The sequence below is a fragment of the Stomoxys calcitrans genome, chromosome 2, assembly GCF_963082655.1.
Source record: "Stomoxys calcitrans chromosome 2, idStoCalc2.1, whole genome shotgun sequence".
Taxonomy (NCBI): domain Eukaryota; kingdom Metazoa; phylum Arthropoda; class Insecta; order Diptera; family Muscidae; genus Stomoxys; species Stomoxys calcitrans.
This window is the reverse complement of record NC_081553.1, coordinates 20,489,699-20,506,671: the sequence shown is the minus strand read 5'-3', so window position 1 is coordinate 20,506,671 and position 16,973 is coordinate 20,489,699. Positions and strand designations below refer to the sequence as shown.

Sequence of the window (16,973 nt, the reverse complement as noted above, 5' to 3'; positions counted from 1 at the left end):
TAACCGAATAATGAACAGCTAGTTGGGAAGATTTCTTAAGCGAAGTTCTATGACATAAAACAAAAGACTTAAGAGACAAACCTTAAAAATGAGCAAAGGTAATGAAATTAAAAAAAAAAAATTTAAAACAGTTTGAAAAAAAAAAAATTGGAAATTTTGCCCATGAACATTCCACTAAGGAACAGGGCCAAATTTCTCACATATCAATGAGAGCAGTCCGCTTCAAGTTTTAAGCTCAATGATTAGGGGCCTCCTTTTTATAGCCGAGTCCGAAAGGCGTGCCGCAGTGCGTTACCTCTTTGGAGAGAAGTTTTACATGGCATAGTACACCACAAATTTTGCCAGCATTAGGAGGGGAAAACCACAGCTGAAAATTTTTTTCTGATGGTCTCGCCAGGATTCGAACCCAGGCGTTTAGGGTCATAGGCGGACATGCTAACCTCTGAGCTACGGGCCACCGTATGAGGTAAAGAAAAGCGTGCTAAGTTCAGCCAGGCTGAATCTTATATACCCTCCACCATGGATCGCATTTGTAGAGTTCTTTTCCCACATCTCTTCTTAGGCAAAAAAAAAGAATAAAAGAAAGGATTTGCTCTGCTATGAGAGTGTTATCAAGATATGGTGAGGTTCGAAGCACAATTAAATTATATGTTGGAGACCTGTGTAAAATGTCAGCCAATTCGAATAAGAATTGCGTCCTTTGGGGGCTCAAGAAGTAAAATAGAGAGATCGATTTATATGGGAGCAGTATGAGGCTATAGACGGATTCAGATCATAAAGGGTGATTTTTTTGAGGTTAGGATTTTCATGCATTAGTATTTGACAGATCACGGGGGATTTCAGACATGGTGTCAAAGAGAAAGATGCTCAGTATGCTTTGACATTTCATCATGAATAGACTTACTAATGAGCAACGCTTGCAAATCATTGAATTTTATTACCAAAATCAGTGTTCGGTTCGAAATGTGTTCAAATTTTGACAAATTTTGTTCAGCGATGAGGCTCATTTCTGGTTGAATGGCTACGTAAATAAGCAAAATTGCCGCATTTGGAGTGAAGAGCAACCAGAAGCCGTTCAAGAACTGCCCATGCATCCCGAAAAATGCACTGTTTGGTGTGGTTTGTACGCTGGTGGAATCATTGGACCGTATTTTTTCAAAGATGCTGTTGGACGCAACGTTACGGTGAATGAACACATTTCGAACCGAACACTGATTTTGGTAATAAAATTCAATGATTTGCAAGCGTTGCTCGTTAGTAAGTCTATTCATGATGAAATGTCAAACCATACTGAGCATCTTTCTCTTTGACACCATGTCTGAAATCCCACGTGATCTGTCAAATACTAATGCATGAAAATCCTAACCTCAAAAAAATCACCCTTTAATAAACACGTATGTTGATGGTCATGAAAGGATAAGTGGTACAAAATTTCAGACAAATCGGATAGTAATTGCGACCTTTAGTGGGTAAAGAAGTCAAGATCCCAGATCGGTTTATATGACAGCTATATCAGGTTATGAAGCTATTTGAAATTTATTTGGCACATTTGTTGAAAGTCATAATAAAATACGTCATGGAAAATTTCATTACAATCGGATAAGAATTGCGCCCTCTAGAGGTTGAAGAAGTCAAGACCCAAGATCGGTTTATATGACAGCTATATCAGGTTATGAACCGATTTGAACCGTATATGGCACAGTTGTTGAAAATCATAACAAAATACATCATGCAAAATTTCATTCCAATCGGATAACAATTGCGCCCTCTCGAGGCTCAAGAAGTCAAGACCCAAGATCGGTTTATATGGCAGCTATATTAGGTTATGAACCGATTTAAACCATACTTAGCACAGTTGTTGGATACCATAACAAAACACTATGTGCAAAATTTCAGTCAAATTGGATAAGAATTGCGCCCTCTAGTGGCTCAAGAAGTCTAGACCCAAGATCGATTTATATGGCAGCTATATCAGGTTATGGACCGATTTGTACTATACTTGGTACAGTTGTTGGATATCATAACAAAACACGTCCAGCTAAATTTAATTCCAATCGGATGAGAATTGCGCCCTTTAGAGGCTCACGAAGTCAAGACCCAAGATCGGTTTATACGGCAGCTAAATCAAAAAATAGACCGATTTGTACTATACTTGGTACAGTTGGTGGATATCATAACAAAACACGTGGTGCAAAATTTCATTCCAATTGGATAAGAATTGCGCCCTCTAGAGGGCGTGGACCGATATGGCCCATTTACAATCCCAATTGACCTACACTAATAGGAAGTATTTGTGCAAAATTTTAAGCAGCTAGATTTACTCCTTCGGAAGTTAGCGTGCTTTCGACAGACGGACGGACAGACGGACGGACATGGCTAGATCGACATAAAATGTCACAACGATCAAGAATGCTTTATGGGGTCGCAGACGCATATTTCGAGTAGTTACAATAATATAGACCGATCTGACCCCTATTGGCCATTCAAGGCCCTAGACCTTAAACCGGGGAATCAGTATATATTGCAGTTATATCAAAAGAAAGTCCGATCTTGGCTATACTAGGAACGTATGTCGAGGGGTCTAACCCAACTCGCTGTGGCAAATTTCAGCGAAATTGGGTAATAAATGCGCCTTCTAAGGCTCAAGAACCTATATCGGGAGATTTGTGTATATGTGAGAGCTATATACAAATAATGTCCGATGTGGACGTCTCTAATCACGGATATCGAGTAGACGAAAATAAATCGCTGTGCCAAATTTCAGCTCAACATCTTCACTTTTATAGACTGTAGTGTGATTTCAGCAGAGAGATGGACAGACTGACGGACATGGCTTTTTGCTCTTAAATTTTTATGACGGCCAAGAGTGCCAACGGAATGACATCATAAATATGCTCCCGTCCTTCGGTGGTTGGAAGAAAAACTGTGCTACAACATAGACGGGAACTCAATGGGAACCCACTCATTTGCTTTTCAAAACAAATGATGAAAAACAGAGGCTTTCAGACTTAGAAAGCAAAAAAAGGCATTCAGTACGACTGTGTTGAAACAGATAACCTGAAGGAAATTGGAGACAAATCAGCTGAAATGCTACTCAGGCATTGGAAAATGCTCTGACTGGCAGGCTTAAGTCTTTCCAGAGGCATGAAAATAAAGAAAATGTTCATATGTTTGCACATACTAAAAGTTTAACAGTTTTAAAAAGAATTGCGCCATCTAGAGGCCAAAGAAGTCAAGATCCAAAATTGGTTTGTATGGCAGCTATTCAAAACATGGACCGATATAGCCCATTTACAATCTCAACTGACTCTAATAGGAAGTATTTGTTCATAATTTCATGCCACTAGCTTTACTCCTTCAAAAGTTGGCGTGCTTCCTCAGACAGACAGGCAGATAGACGAAAAGACGGACGGACATGACTAGATCGATTTAAAATGTCAAGACTATTAAGGATATATATATATATATACTTTATGGGGTCTTAGATCAATATTTCGAAGTGTTAAAAACGGAATAGCGAAGTAAGTATACCCCCTATGGTGGGGGGTTCTTTGGTGGAGGCTATAAAAAAGATCGATTGTAGCCTCGAAATGGGGATCACTAAAATTTTAAGACATACCAAATGGCAACAAAGTTTATGATTTCAATGTAGCTACTGAACATTAATTGGATTCGTTTTCTGTATTAATGCCAAAAATAATCCAAAAGGACTTAACTAATCCTGTTTCAAACTAATTGCTATCCTTGAGAGTTTCACTGAAAATCTCTCTCTCAGATAAAAGTCTTGAGGAGCCTATGTGAATGGCAAAAATAACTGTTTTATTATTAAAAGGCCACTTTGGAGAATAGATTAGCATGTCGAAAATGTCTTACTTTAGCGGTAATTATCCCCTCACCAAACAAACTCTCAAAAACAAAAACCTATATATCTTCTTTTAAAAATAAAAGACTTAAGACACAAACTTGAGTGAAAGTAACTAAAAGACTTAAGAAACATACTCGAATTTGGCATGAATCTAATTTAAAGAAATCTATTTTTGGAATATTTTAAAATTTAAATAAATACAAGAAAATATAATTTGGCATTGATTGCAGATAAAACCGGAATGCCAAATTTTCTTATTTTCAACTTAATATATATGAAAGTTGATAATATACTTGAAGAGAGAAATACAAGGTCAATATAAAAGAACATTGATATCATCATCATCATCACCATATGGATTCTAAGGTTATCAAAAAATGTTAACGTGGAAATAACTGCACACATTTGAGTAACACAAATGGAATTAGCATTTTTACTTAGAGGACAAGTAGCTTTTTCAGCAATTAAAACCACAAACACACTCCCCAACCAAATAAATTCCATTCCTTTCCTTCCTCAAGATAGAGTATGATTGACTGGTTTTAAGTGTCTGGTAGAAAAGAAACATCTTTGTTTTTGCTAGCAACTATGCTCCAAAATAAGTTAACCTCTGGAGAGATGGAACTCGGTATGCTTGAATGTGGTCTTGTTTGTTGTGCTTGTGTTTTTTTTTAGCTGGTCGCTTTTTCATTATTCCAGGTTGCAAGTGTAGAAATAGAATATTTAAAACCGGCCGGCATAGCAGGTGTTATACATCGTTAACAACTGCAAGCACTTCCGCGCATATTTCACCGGCTCAGCGGCTATAGCGCACAGCACAGACATATCAACATTGTGCATGCATGCATATGTATGATTTGGCTAGTGGAGCCACTGCAAACACACACACATACTCACACACACTGTCTTGTTGAATTTGTTGTTACTTTTGGTTAGTTTTTTTTTTTTTTTTTGTCTCTGTTGTCGTTCTCAGGCCAAAAACAAAACAAACAGCGAAATGAACAAAGTTGGTGCTTAATAAGCCTTGGTGCAATAAAACACAAGAAAATGAAAATTGTGGCCAAAGTTTTTAGCAAATAAAACATTTTTTCTTTGTTTGTTTTTTTAGTTAAGTTTGGGGTTTTGGCAAGAGACTTGGAAAAAAATGTGTTTACTTAGGAGACAATGGTAATAAAAGCCAATGGTTGCATATTTTTTTTTTAGAGAGCCAGAAAGAGGTCGGCTTTAAAAAGTTTGGTAAATTTAGAAAGGAGGGAATACGAGGAGTCCGTAAAAAGTTGAAGGGTAAATTTTGGCACATTTTCCCCCAAAGGAAAATCGAATTGACATATAAGTCACTCTAAAGAAAAATTAGTTAACACTTATTTATTCTTTTACAAAAATAATCTTATATAGCAATACCGATATATGGGTACCGATGGTTTACCGCAGTTTCTTTTTCCACAAGTGACATTAAAAAACTGGCAAAACCAAATTTTTAAGAAATTATCTCTGGTATGGAACTATGTGGTAAAAGATTGTATGAATATCACCTCACTCAGATACAAAAAAGCAGTTGGTACCGATTAGTTGCCGAACAATTTTTTTTTATTTTATTTTAAAGGTTTGTATTTTATATTATAATATATGCTTTTATAAACTTTTTTTGTTAATTTTGTTTTTAAAATTTTAGTTATTTTTATTTATGTTTTTTGAGGTATAGTTGAGCTTTTGTTGATTATTTGTTGGAAATAGTTCGGCTTGAGTTTTTTAATTTTTTACACATATTTCCACAAGCCGAAATAAATCCAACAAATATTTTTATTTATTTTATTTTATTTTATTTTATTTTATTTTATTTTATTTTATTTTATTTTATTTTATTTTATTTTATTTTATTTTATTTTATTTTATTTTATTTTATTTTATTTTATTTTATTTTATTTTATTTTATTTTATTTTATTTTATTTTATTTTATTTTATTTTATTTTATTTTATTTTATTTTATTTTATTTTATTTTATTTTATTTTATTTTATTTTATTTTATTTTATTTTATTTTATTTTATTTTATTTTATTTTATTTTATTTTATTTTATTTTATTATATTTTATTTTATTTTATTTTATTTTATTTTATTTTATTTTATTTTATTTTATTTTATTTTATTTTATTTTATTTTATTTTATTTTATTTTATTTTATTTTATTTTATTTTATTTTATTTTATTTTATATTATTTTATTTTATTTTATTTCATTTGGGTTAGGTTAGGTAAAAGTGGCAGTCCTTTACAGACTCACTTAGATAGTTTAAAATCCTTTGTGATACCACAGTAGCGACAGGCCAAGGCTTCTGGCCGGAATTGAACCCACGACCCCTGCACTGGTAATCCAAGCACGCTACCAACTCGGCTAGCGGGGCGCCTCTTTATTTTATTTAATTTTTTTTTGTTTTTTTTTCTGATTTCTGCACAGCTCAATAATTAGTGAGTAGGTGGAAGCAGGTAATCTTTTTAGGGCAAAATGGACTGATGATGAAGCTTGGTAAGCTTCGAAATCGCGACCTCCACAGCCTGTCCAATGCAAACACATTTTGGCTAAAACTTTCTAAACAAGTGAAAATGAGTTAAGATCGGCCGGGCCGAACTTTGGATACCCACCAAACCAACTTTCGTCATAATCCGCTGAAAAATACATAATTTATGCCCCCATAGCAGCTTTAGCGAAATATTTTCCGATTTGGACAAAATTCTACACGGGTATTGAGTGGTTCAATAAGTACATGTCCTTGTTCAATTTTAAAAAATAAAATATGTCGAAGGCCTCAACACAACTCAATGTCCTAAATTTCGGCGAAATCGGACAATAAATGTGCCTTTAATGGGGCCAAAACTTTAACCCGAGAGATCGGTCTATATGGCAGCTATATCCAAATCTGAACCAATCTGTCCCAAATTGCAGAAAGTTGTCTAGACTGATATTGAGTGGTCTACTAAGTACTAGTCCTTGTTCAATTTTAAAAAATAAAATATGTCGAAGGCCTCCACACAACTCAATGTCCCAAATTTCGGTGATATCGGACAATAAATGTGCCATTAATGGGGCCAAAACTTTAAAACGAGAGATCGGTCTATATGACAGCTATATCCAAATCTGAACCAATCTGTCCCAAATTGCAGAAAGTTGTCGAGGAGCCTAACGCAACTTACAGTCACAAATTTCGGCGACATCGGACAATAAATGCGCCTTTAATGGGGCCAAAACTTTAAAACGAGAAATCGATTTATATGGCAGCTATATCCAAATCTGTACCGATCTGGGCCAAATTGCAGAAAGTTGTCGAGGAGCCTCAACACAAATCACTGTCCTAAATAAATGCGCCTTTTATGGGGCCAAAACCTTTAATCGAAAGATCGGTCTATATGACAGCTATATCCAAATCTGAACCGATCTGGGTCAAGTTGAAGAAGGATGTCGGAGAGCCTTACGTAACTTACAGTCCCAAATTTCGTCGAAATCAGACAATAAATGTGCCTTTAATGGGGCCAAAACCTTAAACCGAGAGATCGGTCCATATGGCAGCTATATCCAAATCTGAGCCGATCCGGGCCAAATTGAAGAAGGATATCGAAGGCTTCAACACAACTCACTGTCCCAAATTTCGGCGAAATCGGACAATAAATGTGCCTTTTATGGGCCCAAAACCTTAAACCGAGGGATCGGTCTATATGGCAGCTATATCCAAATCTGAACCGATCTGAGCCAAATTGCAAAAATATGTCGAGGGACCTAACGCAACTCACTGTCCCAAATCGAAATCGGACAATAAATACGTCTTTTATGGGCCCAAAACCTTAAATCGAGAGATCAGTCTATATGGCACCTATATCCAAATCTGAACCGATTCAGGCCAATTTGGAGAAGGATGTCGAAATGCCAACATAACTCATTATCCCAAATTTCGGCTAAATCGGATAGTAAATGTGGCTTTTATGGGTCTAAAACCCTAAATCGGCGGAAAGGTCTATATGGGGGCTATACCAAGATATAGCCCGATATAGCCCATCTCGGAACCAAACCTGCTTATGGACCAAAGAAGAATTTGTGCAAAGTTCCATTTTAATATCTCTATTTTTATAGACTGTAGCCTGATTTCAACAGACAGACGGCCGGAAATGGCTAGATTGTCTTAGATTTTCTTGAACGGACCAAATCGGACCATATTTGGATATATCTGCTATATAGACCGATCTGCCGATAAAGGGTCTAATGCCCATAAAAACGTTATTTTTTATCCGATTTCGCTGAAATTTGAAACAGTGAGTTATTTAAAGCCTCCTGACATCTGATCTAAATATGGTTGAGATCGGACTATATTTAGATATAGCTACCATATAGAACGATCTCCCGTTAAAGGGTCTGAAGACCATAAAAGCTTTATTTATTACCCGATTTCACTGAAATTTGCAACAGTGAGTTATTTTAAGCCTACCGACATCTGGCCTAAATATGGTTGAGATCGGACTATATTTAGATATAGCTGCCTTATAGACCGATCTCCCGATAAAGGGTTTGAAGACCATAAAAGCTTTATTTATTACCCGATTTTGTTGAAATTTTTAACGGTGGGTTATTTTAAGCCTCCTGATATCTGATCCAAATATGGTTCAGATCAGACTATATTTAGATATAGCTACCATATAGACCGATCTCCCGATAAAGGGTCTGAAGGCCATAAAAGCTTTATTTATTACCCGATTTTGTTGAAATTTGCAACAGCGAGTTATTTTAAGCCTCCCGACATTTTACCTATATATGGATTAGATCGGTTCATATTTAGATATAGCTGCCATATAGACCGATCTCCGATTAAGGGTCTGAAGACCATAAAAGCTTTATTTATTACCCGATTATGTTGAAATTTGCAACAGTGAGTTATTTTTAGCCTCCCGAGTTCTGACTCAAATATAGTTCAGATCGGACTATATTTAGATATAGCTGCCATATAGACCGATCTCCCAATAAAGGGTCTAAAGACCATAAAAGCTTTATTTTTTATCCGATTTCGCTGAAATTTGAAATACAAAATTCAACAGTGACGAAAATATTTCCTAAAAATAGATTGAAATTTCTAAAAAAGTGTTTTTTTTTGTATTTTGTGTTTCCATTATTTTTCCTGGGAAAACTTAGAAATATTCTCAATGTTGTAAAAATCGTAGCCCCTTTTTTCCACTCAGAAATTGTATTAACTAAGCTGCGGGAAATCGGACAGACAACTGCACTGCACTAGTTTTGTGTTTTACTTTTTGTTGTTGTTGTTGTTTTTTACTTGGGTGAGCTGTCACAATTATAATGAACATCTACACATATGCCCACAGCTCTAATTAACATGTAATTAAGCAATGCAATCATCAAACCAAGATGTAGCAGCAGTTTTTTTGCTCTTCCTGCTACTGATGATGATGATGATGATGACAAACAACCCAAGCAGGCAAGTAGCAATTAAAGAACTTCAACTCACTCACTCATGCCACTGCAACTGCGTAAAGTACGTCTAAGGGTCGACCATGCAAAAACCAAAACAAAAAAAAAAATCGAAAAAAATAGGAGTAACGGAATGCAAAACAACAAATGTTGCACATTCACCATTGTCACTGCTGCGTGCGCAGAGTTCACACGCCAACAAGCAACGTGTAATCACTTTGCTTAAACAATGGCTTAGAGTCGACTGCAGCGGTTATGGCCGTGGCTATCCTCTGTGAGTGAGTGGTGCATGGTACATGTTCAAGTGCCCAAAAAGCTAGGGCTTGATTTTTGCCTGCATAAATTGTAAAATTGCAAAAATTCAAGTACACTCTCCAAAATAAATCAGCAAGGAGGAGAAAGAAAGGTTTAAGGTGAGAAGGAAAACAAGGGGGAGGGGTGAAGGGGTTGAAACTTGTATGTTGTGAGAAGTTATGCGGTAGTGGCTCATAGAGGAAGCCATGAAAGAATGACTGACTGAGTGACTAAATAAAATGAATGAATGAGAATGAGACGAGTACGCTGAACCCACAACAGCAAAAATAGCGGCAGAAACAAGCCCAAAAAAAAAAAAGAAAAATCTCACGAAAAGTCAGGTTCGTCGAACAACTTCAATGGCTGAATGAGTGCAGATTCGGACGTAGAAACAGAGGCAACATGGAAATCTCACAAAGTACCCCCCAAGCCAAAACCAAATTAAGGAAGTCTTTGACGTTGACTTTAACATCTAAAGAACATTAACCAAAAAAACTGAAAATTTAACAAACAAAAAACTTTAGAAATACACATAGAAGCCTTCATTATTAGTTACCACTTCAAGAAATTTAAATAAAATTTTAAATAAAACAAATCTTAAAATTAAAATGAAATTCATAATCAAACTTAACATAAGAAATTAGTGTTAGTGAAATGAAACGGTTTAAACCACCCACACCATTACAATTGCTTGTGTGTGTGCGTGTGTGTGTCTTGCTTACCAGCACTAGTCCTGGGTTTTGTGCGCGCCGGCTTAACATCGACGCCATTGCCACCGCCTCCTCCTCCACCGCCAGCCGAACTGTTGACATTACCCAAAAGGCCACCGGCCATGCCATGACTACTGCCACCCACACCAACCATGCTACCGGCTGACGATCCCACCGATGAACCCACACCCGAAGAGCCGCCCATGCCCCCACTGCCGCCATGGTGATGCATATGACCATGACCATGGCTATGATGATGATGACGGGCAGCAGCAGCCGCTGCCATTGAGGAGCTTTGAAACATACCCGCTGCCGCAGCAGCGGCCACCTGTTGCTGATGATGATGAGCCGCATAGGAGGCATAGCTGCCATCATAACTATTGGCTGCCGCATTGCCAACGCCACCATTGCTCAGACCCATCGAACCGCTTAAATTGCCATACGAAGCTTGGGCAGTGCCATCGAATATGCTGCCCGCCGCATTTCCCAGACCATTGAGCAGTGCATTATGCGAGGCACTCCCACTCGAGTGAGAGTGATGGGAGGAGGTGTTGTGGTTGCTATTGCTACTGCTGCCGTTGTTGTTGTTGTTATTGTTACTACTGCTGGCTGTGTTGTTGCTGGTGGCAGAGTTGACATTATTGTTATTATTATTGCTGTGCGATGAGGCCGATGACCTTGAGGAGGACGATGCGGAATTATGCGCCTGATTGTGATTTGTGCTATTGCTATTTGTTGTACTATTGTTGTTGTTGTTGTTGTTGTTGCTGTTATTACTGTTATTATTTGTGGCATTTGAAGTACCTTCACGCTGTTTAGGTACCGACGACTGTCCACCCGAACCCGCACCACCTCCCACGCCATTATGCAGGGCTGAGGAGCTGCCATTCTGTATGGTGGGTTTTATATCCAGCGCACAACTGGTATCCGGCAGTGAACCGCTGCCCGTCACTTGGGCCTGATGCATGAAGGCATTAACCACAGCCTGAAACAAAAGAAGAACAAGAACAAGGGAAGTTTTTATTAGTAAAGGCGAAAATTTCATGAAATAAGTTAAAGGTCAAATAGTAGTTGCCAAGGATTTTTATGAGTTCTAAGGTTTTTTCTCAAAAATCCCAGGAAGAGTTTACAAAAACCCACTACCATAGGATGGGGGAATACTAATCTAGTCATTCCGTATAAAATAACTGAAAATAATGATCTGGGACTCCATAAAGTATATATATTCTGGATCGTTTCGACGTTCTGAGACGATCTAGCCATGTCCGTCCGTCCGTCAGTCGAAATCATGATAGCGGTAGAACGCGTTTAGCTAGACGCTGGAAATTTTGCACAGGTACTTAGTGTTGATGTAGGTCATTGGGGATTGAAAAGGGGCCATATCGGTTCAGATTTAGATATAGCTCCCATATAAACCGATCCCCAGATTTGACTTCTTCAGCCCCTGGAAGCCGCAATTTCTGTTCAACTTGGCTGAAATTTTGCATGTAGTGTTCTGTAATGACTTCCAACAACTGTGCCAAGTACGGTCTAAATAGGTCATGAACCCGTTATAGCTCCCATATAAACCGATCTCCCGATTAGACGTCTTGAGCCCCTGAAAGCCGCAGTTTTTGTCCGGTTTGGATGAAATTTTGTACATAGTGTCCAGTTATGATTTCCAACAAATGTGTCAAGTACGGTCTAAATCGGTCAATAACCTCATATAGCTCTCATATAAACCGATATCAAGATTTAATTAAAGCGTCTAGAGGGCGCAATTCTTATACGATTTTATTGAAATTTTGCACGTAGTGTTTTAGTAGCACTTCCAACAACTACGCTTAGTATGGTTTAAATCGGTCCATGTTTTGATATAGCTGCCATATAAACCGATCTTGGGTCTTGACTTCTTGAGCCTATAGAGGGCGCAATTCTCATCCGATTTGGCTGAAATTTAGCATGAGGTGTTCTTTTATGTTACTTCTAATAAGTGTGCTAAGTATGGTGCAAATCGGTATAGAACCTGATATAGCTGCCATATAAACCGATCTTGGGTTTGACTTCTTGAATCTCTAGAGGGCACTATTCTCATCCGATTGAACTGAAATTTTGCACGTAGTGTTTTGGTACCATTTCCAACAACTGTGATGAGTATGGTTTAAATTGGTTCATGTTTTGGTATAGCTGCCATATAAACCGATCTTGGGTCTTGACTTCTTGAGCCACTAGAGGGCGCAATTCTCATCAGATTTGGCTGAAATTTAACATGAAGTGTTTTGGTACCATTTTCAACAACTGTGATAAGTATGGTTTAAATCGGTCCATGTTTTGATATAGCTGCCATATAAACCGATCTTGGGTCTTGACTTCTTGAGCCTCTAGAGGGCGCAATTATCAACCGATTTTATTGAAAATTTGCATTTAGTGTTTTGGTACCACTTCCAAAAACTGCACCAAGTATGGTTTAAATCGGTCTATGTTTTGGTGTAGCTGCCATATAAACCGATCTTGGGTCTTGACTTCTTGAGCCTCTAGAGGGCGCAATTTTCAACCGATTTAACTGAAATTTTGCATGTAGTGTTTTGGTACCACTTCCAACAACTGCACCAAATATGGTTTGAATCGGTCTATGTTTTGGTGTAGCTGCCATATAAACCGATCTTGGGTCTTGACTTCTTGAGCCTTTATAGGGCGCAATTCTCAACCGATTTGGCTGAAATTTCGCATGAGGTGTTCTGTTATGACTTGCAACAACTGTGCTAAGTATGGCGCAAATCGGTATAGAACCTGATATAGCTGCCATATAAACCGATCTTGGGTCTTGACTTCTTGAACCTCTAGAGGGCGCAATTCTCATCCGATTTGGCTGAAATTTTTTACAACGGCTTCTCTCATGACCTTCAACATACGTCTCTAATATGGTCTGAATCGATCAATAGCTTGATGCAGCTCCCATATAAACCTCCCGATTTTGCTTCTTGAACCCCTACAAGGCGCAATTCTTATCCGAATGAACTGAAATATTACACAATGACTTCCACAATGTTCAGCATTCATTTATGGTCCGAATCGGACTAAAACTCTATATAGCTCGAATAGAATAACAGTTCTTATTCAATATTCTATATTTATCTAAAAAGAGATACTGCTTATAGAACTCGACAAATGCGATCAATGGTGGAGGGTATATAAGATTCGGCCCGGCCGAACTTGGCACGCTCTTAATTGCTTTTTTTATAAATTTGGTTTAATTTTAAAATTTCCTGCCATTTCTTTTTTTTAAATTTCTCTCTTTTTGTCTTTCTACTTACCTGATATTCGGATGGACCGGTTTGTACTGAATCGGGCGTTGAATCCTTTGGCGGTGTGGGAGGAAATGGAAATGAATGCTGACCCGTCGTTGTGGTCTGATGCGTTTGCCCCACCTGACTCAGTTTGTGATCCATTTGGGGCTCCTGGGGGCATGCAAACGGGCTGCCCCATGGACTGGCGGGTGCAAATGATTTATGTTCGCTGGTAAGCCATGAACTCAGAGGCGTATGAAAGTGAGGCCGACACATTTGCGGTGATGTATGTGAGGAGGGCATACGGGATGCTGTAAAAAAACCAAAAAAAATTAAAAATTAAGGCGTTTAGGACACGAAAAAAAATCGATAAAAATAAAGAGCGAAAGGTGCGAGATGTGCCAGCATTAAATCAATTACTTGAAGGAATTTTTATAAATCACCCACCAACACACAATTTCAATACAGATGTTGGAACATAAGTTTTTATGTAGCTTTTACATGTAAGGCCTAAGCTGCTATATTTTAATTTTTCCATTGAGGCAAAGGGGGATTAGGCCCCATTGTGAGTTTTGAGACCAGAAGCGATAACGATTTATAATAAATGATCTTTTCATAAAATTCAAAACGCAACACCAGCGAAAAACACCAAAAGAACAATGACTGTGTTGACGAGGCTAACACCATGTTGCAGCTTCCAAACAACAAACACATGGTCTGTCTCTAGAATTCAAGCAAAACAACAAAAACAGAGCGCTTTTATGCGCGCGAGTGTTTTAATTTATAGCTGCCGCACTATCATACAATACCTACGGTCAGTCAGCGAGCAAGCCAGCCAGCTAAACAACCAGCCTGCCAGGATCCCAAGAACAAAACGCACTATTCCAACTAAAGCCAACTTGGCTACGGGAGCAAATAACGTGCCTTGGCGGTGGGCAAGTGGCCGACTTACATTGCCTTGTGTGCCTTCAGTCCATGGTATTGGCGAAGCTTTAATGATATGTTTCCACCAAGCCAAGTAGAATATCAACCAACCAACCGATGGACGGACGGCTTCTTTCCTGCTCCACGGAAGTTTGTCAGTGGTTTGGTGGTTTCCTTGCTGGAACTCTTGCATTGACCCGCTATTACATAAGTTTTGCCTTAGTTTATGCTGTCGTCATAAATTGTTTAATTTGTATCATAAACAATCGCGTTAAACTTTATCCCCCTCAGACAAACAGATCGATCATCATACGGCAGTCAGCTATCGATCGATTGTGGCCGGCTTCTTTACGAGATGATCTCCCGCAATTCGCAAGATAAGCTAAGGCTGTAGAGGCAGAGAGTAGGGAGAGGATGGGAGGTGGGGGCCAAAACAGCAACTTATTTGCCTACCAACATTGCATTTGTCCTTGCCACATTTTGTGGCAGTGTAAGCTAATGCCTTTGAATACTATAATTTGGCGGACACCAAGTGAGATTTATGTGCATTTAAATCTGCCGCAACTTTTGTATCAATGGCTGGAAGCTGTTTTCTTGCAATTTTCCTTTTGCCCCAAATATGTGCATGTGTGTGTGTGAGGAGCAACAGCAACACCAACAACGGCAGCCAGCAGCTGTTCGTTCCCTGTCCATGGCCACATTAAAGTCATGGATCAAGCTAATCTTTTTTTTTCTCCATGTCCCCTTTCCCCCCCCTTCTGTACTCTTGGATTCTTTTGATTTCGGTCTTTTGGGTGCAGTTATTCTGTTTTACAATCGTTATTAATATAATTGTGATATTGTTTTTCTTGCCAAGGAATTTTTTCTTAGGCAGCATTTGCGGTGGTAGGTTGATTGGTCGATCGGTCATAAGGCTGCTCAACATTCTGGGTTCACAAACAAAATAATTAAAATGAATTGTCCATGGTTGGGGGCCTAAAGGCTTAAGACATTATTCGCAATTGAATTATTTCCAAATCACAAACAACCGTCATTCACCCAGCCATTGATAGCCATAAACTAAAAAATGCCTACAACAAAACGCCGCATGGTGGTAGTGAAATACAGGAAGAGGAAGGAGAGCAATACCTAAGGAATGGCCCTTGCAAAAAGTTGCAATAATTTTTTTAAAAATTTAGAAATTAAAATTTTTCCAAGTTGGCTATATTCCTACTGTCCCCTACTATTAAAACCCATAGTTATAATATATGCTATATATTTTTTTTTTGTAAATACCCCCATTGAAATTTTTTTGGCATTTTATTAAACTTAAATGGTCGAAGAGTGCAAAATTTTAAATTTTCTTCAAAGTAGTTGGGTACTGTAGGAATTTAGCAAATTCATTTTTGTAGCTTTAAAGAATTATTTAAACATTATTCTAGCGTAAATACATTCCTACTGTCCCCTTCTATTATAAAAATTTTTCATTTAATCCAAGTAAGGAATTATTGACTCCTTTTGACGCTTAAATGGTTCATTTGTGAACATTTGTTAGTTTTCATGAGAGTAGATGGGTACTGTAGGAATCTAGCAAATATATTTTTGCAGCTCTAAAGGGTAATTTAACCCTTAAGCAAGGTTAGAAATTAATTCTTCAACGCTATAGTGTATTTGGTTTATTATTATTTGGAATTTTGACATTATTCTAGGGTTACTATATTCCTACTGTCCCCTTCTACTAAAACCTGAATTTATATTATATTGAAAATTGTTCATTTAATCCAAGTAAGGAATTATTGACGCCATATGAAGCTTAAATGGTGCATTTGTGAACATTTGTTAGTTTTCATAAGAGTAGATGGGTACTGTAGGAATCTAGCACATATATTTTTGCAGCTCTAAAGAGTAATTTAACCCTAAAGCAAGGCTAGAAATTAATCCTTCAACGCTATAATGTATTTGGTTTATCATTTTTTTGGAATTTTGACATTATTCTAGGTTGACTATATTCCTACTGTCCCCTTCTACTATGACCTGAAATTATATTATATTGAAAATTGTTTATTTAATCCATGTAAGGAATTATTGACGCCTTATGAAGCTTAAATGGTACATTTGTGAACATTTGTTAGTTTTCATGAGAGTAGATGGGTACTGTAGGAATCTAGCACATATATTTTTGCAGCTCTAAAGAGTAATTTAACCCTTAAGCAAGGCTAGAAATTAATCCTTCAACGCTACAATGTATTTGTTTTATCATTTTTTGGAATTTTAACATTATTCTGGGATAACTATATTCCTACTGTCCCCTTCTACTATGACCTGAATTTATATTATATAGAAAATTGTTCATTTAATCCTAGTAAGGAATTATTGACTCCTTATGAAGCTTAAATGCCACTATTGTGAACATTTGTTAGTTTTCATGAGAGTAGATGGGTACTGTAGGAATCTAGCAAATATATTTGTGC

At 37.5% G+C, this 16,973-nt stretch overlaps 1 protein-coding gene across 3 annotated transcripts in view; it reads right to left on the bottom strand.

Moving 5' to 3' along the window:
* LOC106080379 (GATA-binding factor C) overlaps positions 1–16,973 on the bottom strand; it is a 145,495-nt gene that overhangs the window by 65,542 nt on the left and 62,980 nt on the right. For 2 of the 3 annotated variants that reach the window (XM_013241754.2, XM_059362993.1), the window contains exons 3-4: positions 13,627–13,910; positions 10,346–11,318 (exon numbers count right to left, since the gene is read on the bottom strand). In XM_013241754.2, the coding sequence (XP_013097208.2) occupies positions 10,346–11,318; positions 13,627–13,910 (1,257 nt within the window). The remainder of the gene's footprint in view (positions 1–10,345; positions 11,319–13,626; positions 13,911–16,973) is intronic. The other variant, XM_013241755.2, reaches the window with a different exon arrangement.